The 12141-nt window shown below is 45.4% G+C and overlaps 1 protein-coding gene across 1 annotated transcript in view; it reads left to right on the forward strand.

Moving 5' to 3' along the window:
• The window catches only part of LOC126412995 (venom carboxylesterase-6-like), a 122137-nt gene that overhangs the window by 90943 nt on the left and 19053 nt on the right, over nucleotides 1–12141 (forward strand). Inside the window, exons 5-6 of the mRNA XM_050082887.1 lie at nucleotides 2020–2237; nucleotides 6347–6512. Coding sequence (XP_049938844.1) covers nucleotides 2020–2237; nucleotides 6347–6512 — 384 coding nt within the window. The remainder of the gene's footprint in view (nucleotides 1–2019; nucleotides 2238–6346; nucleotides 6513–12141) is intronic.

The following is a 12141-nucleotide window of genomic DNA, read 5'->3' on the forward strand; positions in this document are numbered from 1 at the left end:
GTGTTCCCTTGGGTTCAGGTCGGGACTCTGGGTAGGCCAGTCCATTTCAGGAATGTAATTGTCCACAAACCACTCTCACAGTTGGTGCTTTGCCATGCTGATAAAATTACTGTCTCAGAACTGTACCTCTACTACACACGATGCTGTAAAATGTACTCATATTCTTCCACATTAAGCGTTCTCTTACGTGCAGTAAGGGGACCACACCCTAAGCATGGAAGACACTGACCTACCGTAATACCAACTCCTCCGAACCTCGCCGGCCCTTGTGGCAGAGCGGTTCGAGGCGCTTCAGTCCGGAACCGCGTCGCTGCTACGGTCGCAGGTTCGAATCCTGCCTCGGACATGGATGTGCGTGATGTCCTTAGGTTAGTTAGGTTTAAGTAGTTCTAAGTCTAGGGGACTGATGACCTCAGATGTTAAGTCCCATAGTGCTTCTTAGAGCCATTTAAACCATTTTCCTCCGAACTTCTTTGTTGGCATTACACATGATGTCGGGTAAGGTTCTCTAGGCATTCTCTAAACCTAAAGTCTTCCTCTGTGCTTGGTCATGGTTTACCGTGGCTGTTCGTTCGTGCTTCCACTTCAAAGTCATACCACCAACAGTCGATTTGAGCAATTTTAAAGGGGTTGAAAGGTCTTTGATGGATCTGTTACTCATGTGACAACAAGTGTCCAGTCCATGTTCGATATCACCGAGTTCTTCTCATCGACCCGTTCTGCTGTTTGTGCTTTTCTGTTGACAACGCAAGCTTTTATACTGGCGGCTCCGCCTCTACTGCGCAGTTCGGCATTACATGAGATGTCCAGATACGAAAAAAAAGAAAGGCCCACCACGAAGGAAAGAAAGGAAAGACGCACCACGAAGGAATTCTCCGAATGAGACGGAAATCGGTAGATGTGATGTGCATGTACAGACAAACAAATGATTACAATTTCAGAAAAAATGGATGAGTTATTGAAGAGAAATAGCTTTACAAAATGGCGAAGTCAATAACGCATTGGTCCACATGTGGCCCTTAAGCAAGCAGTTATTCGGATTGGTATTGATTCATAGAGTTGTTGTATGTCCTTCTGAGGGATACTGTGCGAACTTGTGTCCAATTGGCGCTTTAGATACGGTCTGACAACGAGGACATGTGGTCTGGGGTGACATTTCGTTTTACAGCAGGACCCCTTCGGTTATCATCAGTGGCAACCCCACATCACAGCGATACATCGACGATATTCTATGCCTCGTTTTGTTGTTTCATGGCAAGCCATCCTGGTTTCACATTTCAGCAACACAATGCAGATCCGACTACGGCGAGAGTTTCTACTGCTTGTCTTATTACTTGAAAATCCCTGCCTTGACCAGCGACGTCACCGGACCTCTACCCAACTGTGACCATTTGGAGCGTTTTGGTCAGGGACCTCCAATCAGCTCGGGATTTTGGCGATCTAGAGCGCTAATTGGAGAGAATTTGCCAGCCGGCCGGTGTGGCCGAGCAGTTCTAGGCGCTTCAGTCTGTAACCGCGCGACCGCTACGGTCGCAGGTTCAAATCCTGCCTCGGGTATTGATGTCTGTGTTGTCCTTAGGTTAGTTAGGTTTAAGTAGTTCTAAGTTATAGGGGACTCATGACATCAGATGCTAAGTCCCATAGTGCTGAGAGCCATTTGAACCATTTGAACCAGAATTTGCCACGATATCAGGAGGTCAGCCAACAACATTTGGGACTCAACGCCAAGCCGAATGAGGGCTTGCAAAGGGCCAGCGGTGGGTCAGCATGGTACTGACTTACTCAATTTTTGAAGTTCTTTTTCTTCAGTAAATATTGCTTATTTTCTGAAATTGGTATCATTTATTTGTCTGTACATGTACATCACATATACCGACTTCCATCCGATTTAGATAATTCCTTTGTGGTGCGTAATTTTTTCTTACTTAGAGAGTGCACTTTTGATCAGATAGTGTCGACTGGACTGAGAAACATGCAACAACTGACAACCTTAGATCCAGCTGTGGTGTATGTCTCCAGGCTTGTTCAGCGGGGTGATCATCGAGAGCGGTCAGGCGTCCGCCAACTGGACGGTGGAGCCGGTGCCCCGAGAGAAGGCGTACCGCCTAGCGGCCGCGCTCGGCTTCCAGACCGGCAACCTCTCAGTCGCGGAGGAGGACGAACGCCTCGCTTCCTTCCTGAGGGCCGCCAGCCACGAAGACCTCACCGTCGACGACACACGTGCAATGTCTGACTTTGTGAGTCCGTTTGAGTCATCTTCCGAACCATCTGTCAATAAACTGCCTAGAAAAAGTTTTTCGCCGCGCGGAGTGGCCGGGCGGTTAGACGCGCCGTGTCACGGATTGCGCGGCCTCTCCCGCCGGACGTTCGAGTCCTCCCTCGGGCATGGGTCTGTGTGTTGTTCTTTAGCATCAGTTAGCTTAAGTTCGTTTAAGTAATGTGTAAGTCTAGGGACCGATGACGTCAGCAGATTGATTCCTTTTGGCATTCACACAAATTTCATTTGAAAAAGTTTTTCGTCAACTGTACGTCTGCGAACATGCTTAGCTTTGCTCCAAGGCGAACAGAGAAAGGAAAAATTAGCCTCATGAAGCAATAAAAAGCAACTTCATAGTGAAATAAAAACAAAATAGTACTAAAAATAAGTTGAGGCTACTGTGTGGCTTAGGAAAGGGTGGGACTGGAAAATTGGGTCTGCGTTGTGTGGGCGTAAAGCTTTAATGTAAATCAATTTTATTAAATAATTTAAACCAATATAATAACTATAGTGCCTATACAAGAAGGGACAAACCAAAAAATAGCGCGCAGCTTATCAAAAGACACTTGATGCTTAGTAGATTAAATAATGCTGTACAAAACTCCCGCCTCACAGAAATAATCAGCTTTAAAAAGGGGCACCGATAAATACACAGAGTTACGAAAGCGGTACCCGTATACACATCACCAAATACCAGTGAAGTGGCACGATGTATCATACAGAAGTAACATACCAACAAGCAAACACTTGGATACGTAATCATACATTACAATTAACAACTGCTGACACCTTAAACTAGCTCTAGACAGACAAAAATTCGGAATTTGTTGTGGGAAATTGTGGAATACTTGCGCTACAGACCCTATAATTTCATAAAGTTCCAATTGGGAGGTGGTGTGGTGTGGAAGGGGGTTAATACAGCCTTCAAAACGGTAATGAAGGTGCGTTCAAAGAAGATATCTGTCTTTGAGTTTCGTTTTGTGGAAAACCATTGGATCACAGATGTTCATACGGGCTTGTAGAAAATCTACGGATATCAGGTAGTGAACAAAAGCACGACGAGCCGTTGGGCGATGCGACTGTCATCATTGCGATAACCTGTCCGGTCTTCCATTTGTCGGGCGGTCGCATCACAGCTGCACAGCTGTAACTCCTGCAGTGCTGGAATGTACGACATGCTCATTCGAGATGATCGACGACTCGCAATGAAATACCTCGCTGCACAACTGGACATCTCCGTTGATAGTGCTGACACACACACTGGGTTCGTCGCTGCCTGACAGAAGACCATAAAGAGCAACGAAGGAACATGTCTGCGGAGTTGCCTGCTTATTAGGGGGGTGATTGTGTCACTTTTTTGTCTGACATCGTCACAGGCGATGAAACATGGATTCAAACCAGAAAAATGAAGTGGCGCTACACCATCTGTCCCCGATGGAAAAGTTCAAAGCCTCATCCTCATCCGGTAAAGTCTTGGCAATGGACTTCTGGGACGCTGAAGTGGTTATACTGTTTGATTTCCTCCCTCAAGGTACAACGAACAGCTCTGAGGTGTATTGTGCTACCCTAAAGATACTGCAGAAATGACTTCAGCCGTCGCCACAAAAATATGAACGAACTTCTTCTTCTCCACGGAAGGCCTTACACAAGTGTGCCACCCGAGAAGAGTTCACAATATTTGGCAACATGAAGTATGTACTCCGCGGGAAGCAGTATGTAGATGATGGGGTGGTCATCGTTGCAGCAAGATGTTGGTTCTGACGTCAACCAGTAGATTGGTGTCATGTGGCCATACAAGCCCTTAGAGTAAGGTGGCGTAAGGCCGTCTTATTGCACGGAGATTATGGTGAAAAATAGAGTTTTCTAGCCAATCGGGAAATAATATGGTATACAGGAATCCTGAATAAAACGAATCGGGTTTCAGAAAAAAGAACTGTGTTGCCTTATTTATTGATCGCACCTCATATGTACACACACTATATCCCTTGGGTTGTGAAGCCAAAAACCGTCTGCTGCTCCAGTTGGAACGATGCACCATGTTGACAGTAAGGCACACAGCTGTCACATCTGCCCAGCTGCCTGATGTTCCACCACGCTTCCAGCTCCGTCTCCATGCGACCGCTCTCGAGATCCAACGTGCTAACTGTTCTCTCTCTCACCGCCGATTCCCACTCCTCTGCTCTATAGCGCTGCCTGTTCCTGATAACGGCCAAGCCAGTACCAGAACGAGCTCTGCTATTGTACCTTGCAGTGCCCGGGACGCACGAGAAACACAGGCCCCGCAACGAACTTGTGTCGTCACACTAGTCGGCTTGTTCACCACACTTTGCGAATGCTCGTCTCTGTGCAGGGCTCACAGGAAATCAATATTTAACTGAAACGTTAACCACTAAAGTCTTAATTTTGTCTTGTGCTGTCGAGAGCTTGCATGCATTTAAAGGTGCACTCAAGAATTATTAAATTCGTCTGAAATAGTTACTATCTAACCACCAAAGGCAGCTGCTGGCGATTCTAAGACCTGCAGTGTTGCGTGCTGTGAAGTATGCGCTTCAACCTCTCTTTGTCGCGGACCTCATGCATTGTGATGCACCTGCTGCCCATGGTGGACTGGTGCTGTTTACATGATGAAGTTCCCATTTCGATTCTGTGCGTCACAATCTGCTCCTCTCTGACGGGATGCCGCTTCTCACTTCATCGTAGCGCTGCACTCTGCGACTAGCGGGTACCCGCACCCTCTGGTGCATCAGGAATGCATACATAGCGCAGGCGAAAGTGCAAGGTGTTCCAAGAATTCCATTGTGCTGTGGAGTTGGTGATTCATGGCCCAGTTTTGAAGGATACATCTATGAAATCTAGATCTGCTGCTGGACGACGTTCAGTACCCTTTTGCTCCAACCTGTGAACTGTAATGTACTCAGGTACTCCTTGTCACGCTTTTCACAAGTGGCCGAGATGTTGCTGTCCAAGCCAAGGATGAGCAAAAACAACAGGTTAGAACCGATACCTCTGGTTTACTTCTGAATAAACCGTATCTTTCAGTATTTGTTTGGTCTCGGCTATAACAAGTGTTTTTTAACTAATAAACGGGTAAAAAATCGAAGTATGAACTAGCCATACAAGCAGTGCTAAAATTTTACGTTTTTAAATAAACATTTTTTAAGGAACGAATAATTCTTATATGTAAAATTTTGATTGCTTTATAATATTACGTTGTTGTAGAAAACGGGAAAAAGGATTGGTATTATTTTAGTAACAATGCTGACAGCAATGTGCAACAAACATATGGCGTAAGAATTGGTACGGCATTTCTGAGACTACAATGTGTCTGTTACCAAGTGGCGTGACCTATTTGCGTGTACATGCAATGTGCGAATCTTGCCCCATCTGATGTGTATGGTAATTTATCATTGTGTTCCTCGAACATCAGTTGTATTACAAAATGGCACCATCCCTAATCTGGAAGTGTTTTTACGAAATTTGATGTCAATGAACTACAATACTTCATTTGCTTTCTCTTGAATAAATCATCCAATTTTTTCTTAAATTATCATAATTTCTTTGTCTGTACATGTACATCACAAGTACTGATTCTCATCCCGTTCGGATAATTTTTTCGTGGTGTGTGGATTTTTTATTAGGGCGTATTTTTGTATTATTAATATGAGTACTATCATTTTAATTGAACGGTCTGAAATTACATTATTCTAACAATTAAGTCAAAACCGTTCAAGCTATTCACAAGAAATCTTTTTTGTTAACATACCGACAATGTCAGGTTTTTGACCAAAAAATAAAAATGTGAAATACTGAAAGAAAAGATAATGACTGAGAAAAATACAATTGGAAATTAACAGAAATGATTAAGAGGAAATGTCAAAATATTACCCCTTAAAGTGGAGAAACAAAATTAATCTTTAAAAAATTGCAGTTTTATTCTGTCGAGCTCGTCAATGCTAAATCTCCTATTTTCTAGAATAATGTTATATTCCAGAAGGTCACAAGTGGAACCGTGTAGCCAGCAGTACATTGTGCGTAGGCGCGTTAGATGGCGCCGGACCTAGTTCAGGTACGGGCTGCGCCCTGTTACAGGAGCTGCGCCGCTTCAGCCCCGTGGCGTGGCAGCCGGTGGTGGAGCCGCCGTCAGAGGGCGCCGTGGTCGTCGAGCCGCCGGTCGACATCCTGCGGGAGGGCCGGTACAACCGCGTGCCCGTCATGACCGGCGTCACCTCTGCAGACGGCTCCGTTTTCGTCAACAGTAAGAAACCTCCTCCACCATCGACGTACTTTTTATGAGGAACAATAACGAATAAAACCTTTTTCTTATTGGTCAAATGTTTAAGTACAACAAAAAGAAGACTCCCTAGAAATTAAACAATGTATTTTTGTCCGAAGAGTGGAAATGAACAAGTAGGATATCAAATTGATCACTGTGAAATCTTATTTTTGAAAAAAAAAAAAATGTTCGAAAGTGTTCTGGACAATTAAGAAAAACTTAATGACCTGAAAGAACATTTTTCTCTGAATTTTTATAGGGATACGAAGTGTGGGAAACGGACAATTGGGGTATCAAAAAGACCAGCGTGAGGTCTAGCTTTGCAAAAACGGTTGAATTCCTTAAAAATAAATAGGGTAATTAAGAAAAATTTAATTAGTTGATTGAGAGAAAATTGGAATATATCACGAACAGCTGCTGAAATGTCAGAAAGTTTGTCTCTTCAAGGCCTGCCGGCCGGAGTGGTCGAGGGGTTCTAGGCGCTTCAGTCTGAAACCGCGCGACCGCTGCGGTCGCAGGTTCGCATCCTGCCTCGAGCATGGCTGTGTGTGATGTTCTTAGGTTAGTTAGGTTTAATTAGTTCTAAGTTCTAGGGGACTGATGACCTCAGATGTTAAGTCCCATAGTGCTGAGAGCCATTTGAACCATTTGAACCTTCAAGGCCAAGTAGCTATTATTTCACGTTGAAAAAATAAAATAAATATCAAATTACAGCATAGATTAACTCTCTTAACAGTGATAGAATTTCGATAGATGTTTAAATATGTTTTATAATTTCTGACCAAAACTTAAAAACGGAAAAACTTTAAAGAGTAAACGCTCAAATGTTTTGTGAAATGGTATTTCTAAAAGTAGGGAAAAAATAGATTAAGGAAACATTTGAAGCACCTCATTCGCTAAACTAGATTTCGAGCATCACTCAAAGATGCGACTAATGTTTGTGTAATTTATTTTATTTCTTGGTTTTGGACTTATCTTTTCCAAAATATTCGAGCTACTTTTTTTAAAAAAATTATTTTATTTCATTTGCTACAAACGCCAGAAAAATATCACCAGTTCTCAACTCAGGTCATAATCACAATAAATATATAACTTTTGTCATACAGAGACATAATTTCGACTACTTTATTATTTATGAAAGAGTGTTTTACAAGACAGAGGCACTGGTTCCATTTTATGCAGTTAGTTTTAGTTCTGCTATTGGAGCGCTGCTATCGACAAGTTTGTGATGATGAAATGTATAAGTCATCTGACCAGTGATCCGTAACGGAAACCATTCAGTATCCCAGCAGTTTTGTCCTTGTAACACCCACTGGTCCATTGCGCTTCGAATCAAGTTTCTTGTTGTCCACTTTTAACGAAAAGATTTCTTGATCTCACCTGTTGAACTGTTCAGGCAGATTGCTGTTGAACTTTCTCCAACGCGTACTACGATGACCTCTTTTAATCTTGGGAAGTTCTATGCGGCAGTGTCAGCAAGTTAAAATGCATCTACATCTATATATACACTCCGTAAGCCACGACACCATGCATGAGGGAGGGTACCAAGTACTGATACCACGCATTCCATTTCCCGTATCATCTCAAATGTAGTTTTGTCAACCACGTTTCACTGGTTTCAATATAGTAAATAGTGTAATATTAACCCTAAATATTTTGTTTTCAAAATGAAAAGATCGCATGGCATTTGTTGGCCGGGAAATCCCCTTCAGGGTTCGGCCGCTGTATTGCAAGTCTTTTTAGATGACACCACTTCGGCGACTAGCGTGTAAATGATGATGAAGGACACACAACACCCAGCCTCCTGCTGAGAATCGAACCCGGTCCCCCCCCCCTTTCTTCATTTTTTTAAACTTTTATTAATTCTTTTTGTTGTATTCCGCTCCTGGACAGGAAAGAGAAACTAAAAAAATTCTGCTTGCCACCGCCACTTGTGTTCTAACAAAAAAAAAGCACCTCTTCAGGCGTTGGCGCCTATCTACGCCTATCCCAAAACAACTGACCTATTACAAGAGGGGTGTAGGAAAGAAAGAAAGTAGGGGGGAAGAAGATAGAGAGTAGCGATAAAAATGAAAGTAGTTGCGAACGGGATTTTTAGTTTATTTTATTACATTTTTTAGTTTTTTTGCGTTTCTTGTATGTATATTTTTATTTTCTGTTATTTATTTATTTTTTTGTTTTATGTTTTTTTATTTTTTAAATCTTTTATATTGTAGTAGTATATACACCAGAATTCCAGGAGTCGCTAGCGCCTTCCGATTGGCGGAACATCCAAACGTGTCTTCTCGAAATTTTAGGGGAGATTCCGTTTGTACTGCGTTCACAACATCACGTCGGCAAAAAAGCATCTAATGGCTTGGACGTTCCAGATGGAACACCGGTCATGAAAGGCGCACTGTAGAAAACTGGAAAAGAACTGCTTGTATCTGCGGTTGCGAAAAAGTGCACAGTGTTGATCGTTAAGGTACGTCCAATAACCTAGTTGTGATTTCTCATCGGGGCCAAAAAGGTAGCGGACCGTATGATCGCGTATCCAATTAATGGCGTTGGTTTTGTTGTGTGGTAATGAATCACATCCGGGGATACAGGTGCCACATGGGGGATGTGTGAGGCGTGGTAAACATTCACGTGTTGCGCACGCTGTATAATGTCGAGGGCTCCAAGCCGATGGCCCACAAGGCCAGCCCTGATCGTTTGGAGGAGACGTCGACTGGTGGTTGTCGCTGAACGACGGCGGTCATTCATAAAATCAATGCCCAAACAGCAGAAGCTGGTGGCCACTCTTAGAGGAGCAACATATCTCTGAGGTAGACCCTCACCAATGAGCAGAACCTTCGATTTGGAAATTTTAAGAGAGCTCCCCGTTGTCTCCCCTATCCCGCCACCCAAGTCAGAGCCGCGTGAATATCGTCTTCATTCTAGAGGTAGAAGACTAGATCGTCAGCATAGGCTGTACAACAAAAGCGGTGCCCATGCAATGTCAGGCCCACCAGGCGCTGGTGAAGCCCCTGAAGAAGGCGCTCTAATGTCAAAGCGTACAGTATCGTGGAAAGTGGGCAGCCCTGTCGGACACAGCGCTCGATCGCTAGAGGCGCGGTGAGGCGACCATTACAGAGTATTCTCGAAGTCACGCATCTCAAGAGCCACATTACCACGGTTACTATATGAGCCTGAAAACTCATGTGTTGGAGGACCGATTTCAGAAAGGTATGGTCGACACGGTCGAATGCTTGACTGAAGTCAAGCGATTTTATTGCGCCAGATAAATGTTGCTACCGCGCGAGCGCGATCATGTCCCTGTAACGGCAAAGGGCCGCATTGATGTTGTTGTCACCACCCAGCAAAGTCTGATCAAGGGAGTGACGTATCTTGCTGCCTTCTTGAGTCGTGAGGCCAACAAACGGGTAAAAAAGTTTCACGTCACTCTTGAGTAGAGCCGATAATCACAGATCCGTGATTGGCCATGTGGCTTGGGGACCAGGATGATGATCCCATCAAGGAATGTGGCTGGGATCGTCGTTTTGGGTGACATCAGTTCACGACAGATGGAGGTCCAAGCAGGTAGCAATAAATAGCTAAAAAACTTATAAAAGTCGAGGGGAAGGCCGTCAGGTCCAGGGGACTTGTTGTCATCTCCCACCTTGATTGCATCTAGAACTTCATCGGAGGTCACTTCTTCCTGAAGTTCTTGAGCCAGATCCTATGGCATGGTGTTGATAGTCAGTGCTGCTACCTCCTCAATTAAGGTCGGGGGATGTGGGACGGCAGCGTCATTCGGCGGAAATGAGAATAGAAAGCATGACCAATGGCACATTGCATAGTGTATCGTCGTCCTTCCGAATCGGTGACGTCGTGGATGAGAGCTTGACGACGACATCAGCGGTCAGTGAGGAGGTGGTACATCGATGGCGTTTCGTGAGGCATATGGTCATGGGTGCAGGAGCTAATAAGGGTTCCATCCAAGCGTCGTCGCATGAGTGAAGCGATATGCGCTTTAGCACGATGCACTATCGTCTGACAGACAGGAGACAATGCCATCGAAGTGCAGTCACGAAGCACCACATAATAAAAGTCCTTGGCGCTCGCTTACCAGGCTTTGAAGTCTTTGACATATCCCACCAGTGTCCTGCGTAGAGCTGGTTTCGCTCAGCATGTCCAGCTGGGTAAGGTGGATATGTATGTGGGGCGACGTCGACGACAGAGGGCCCACGCATCCTCAACGATCCGTCGACAATCAGGGACAGTCAGGTGGGAAACGTTTAATTTCCACAAGCCGCAGCTGTGCCAGACCTGTTGCTGGGCGAGGACGACATCGAAGATGTAAGCGTCGTGGTCAGAGAAAGCTAGAGGCAGCAAGGGAACGTGTGAGGTATATACGATCGAGGCGATTGGTCGAATGCGCCGTATAGTATGTGTAGCCTGCACGGGTGCCATGCACCTTTGTCCATGTGTCAACAAGTTGAAGTGGTGGCACTATGGAACTTAACTTCTGAGGTCATCAGTCCCCTAGAACTTAGAACTACTTAAACTTAACTAACCTAAGGACATCACACACATCCATACCCGAGGCAGGATTCGAACCTGCGACCGTAGTATACACATACCGTAGTGGTCTCGCGGTTCCAGACTGTAGCGCCTAGAACGTCTCGGCCACCCTGGACGGCACACGGGGAATGATGTGGAAGTTGGTTATCAGGCCCTTGAGTGGAGTTTAAATTGCCACCGAGGACCATTTCATCCAGGAGACCCTCAAAAAGCGGCGTTACCTCGTCAGCAAAGAAGGTGTGTCGATCATGACGTCGACTGGAGCCCGACGGCACATATATATTTAGGATGAGGACGCCGAACAGCATGAGAGCCATACCTCTAGCGTTAGGAAGGTACACTACATCTTCAGCAGGGAGTCCAGAACGGAGGAGAATCGCGACTCCACTACCGTTGACGGAAGCATGGGAGATGTGTGCCACGTAGCCAGTGGGGGCATGGAAATCAGCGATGATCGCTTCTTGGAGTAGGAAATGTCGACATCAGTAGCATAAATGGTCTCTCGGAACATTGCCAGTTTATGGGGAGCCCGAATGGTGGCCAGATTCCTCTTCGCGATGCGGTAGTGTTGTGGGCGTGCTCCCACCATTGGCACAGATGTTCCGGTGGAAATGTCTGGCTGGCGTGTAACGTCTGATGCAGTCACTGTAGCTGCAATCACTTGGTGGAAGGAGGGTCAGGCACCTCCATGGGACACTGGATGACGGGAGGGCCACCATCGCGATCTGCTCCATTGTCGACATCATCAGCCCAGGAGACTGGAATAGGTGGCAAGCGACTGTCGCACTCATCGAGGACGAATTGTGATGACGCTGCTGTAGTGGGGTCCAGGGAGGCTCTCTCCATGGAATCCATCGTAATCGTGTGAGATCGTTCCTCAAATGGGGTATCATGAGCGGCCACTCCTGTCGTCGGGGCGCTCGAAGGAAGATCACTGTATTGTATCAGCTCCACTGCCTGTGATGCCACATGAAGAAGTGTGTAGTTAGATGGCGTTTGACTTCTCTTCTTCCGCTTTCTGGGCGACCGATGCTTTCGGAGGTGCTGTTCTTATGAGAATGTGGAC

Source organism: Schistocerca serialis, chromosome 7, assembly GCF_023864345.2.
Source record: "Schistocerca serialis cubense isolate TAMUIC-IGC-003099 chromosome 7, iqSchSeri2.2, whole genome shotgun sequence".
Classification (NCBI taxonomy): Eukaryota; Metazoa; Arthropoda; class Insecta; order Orthoptera; family Acrididae; genus Schistocerca; species Schistocerca serialis.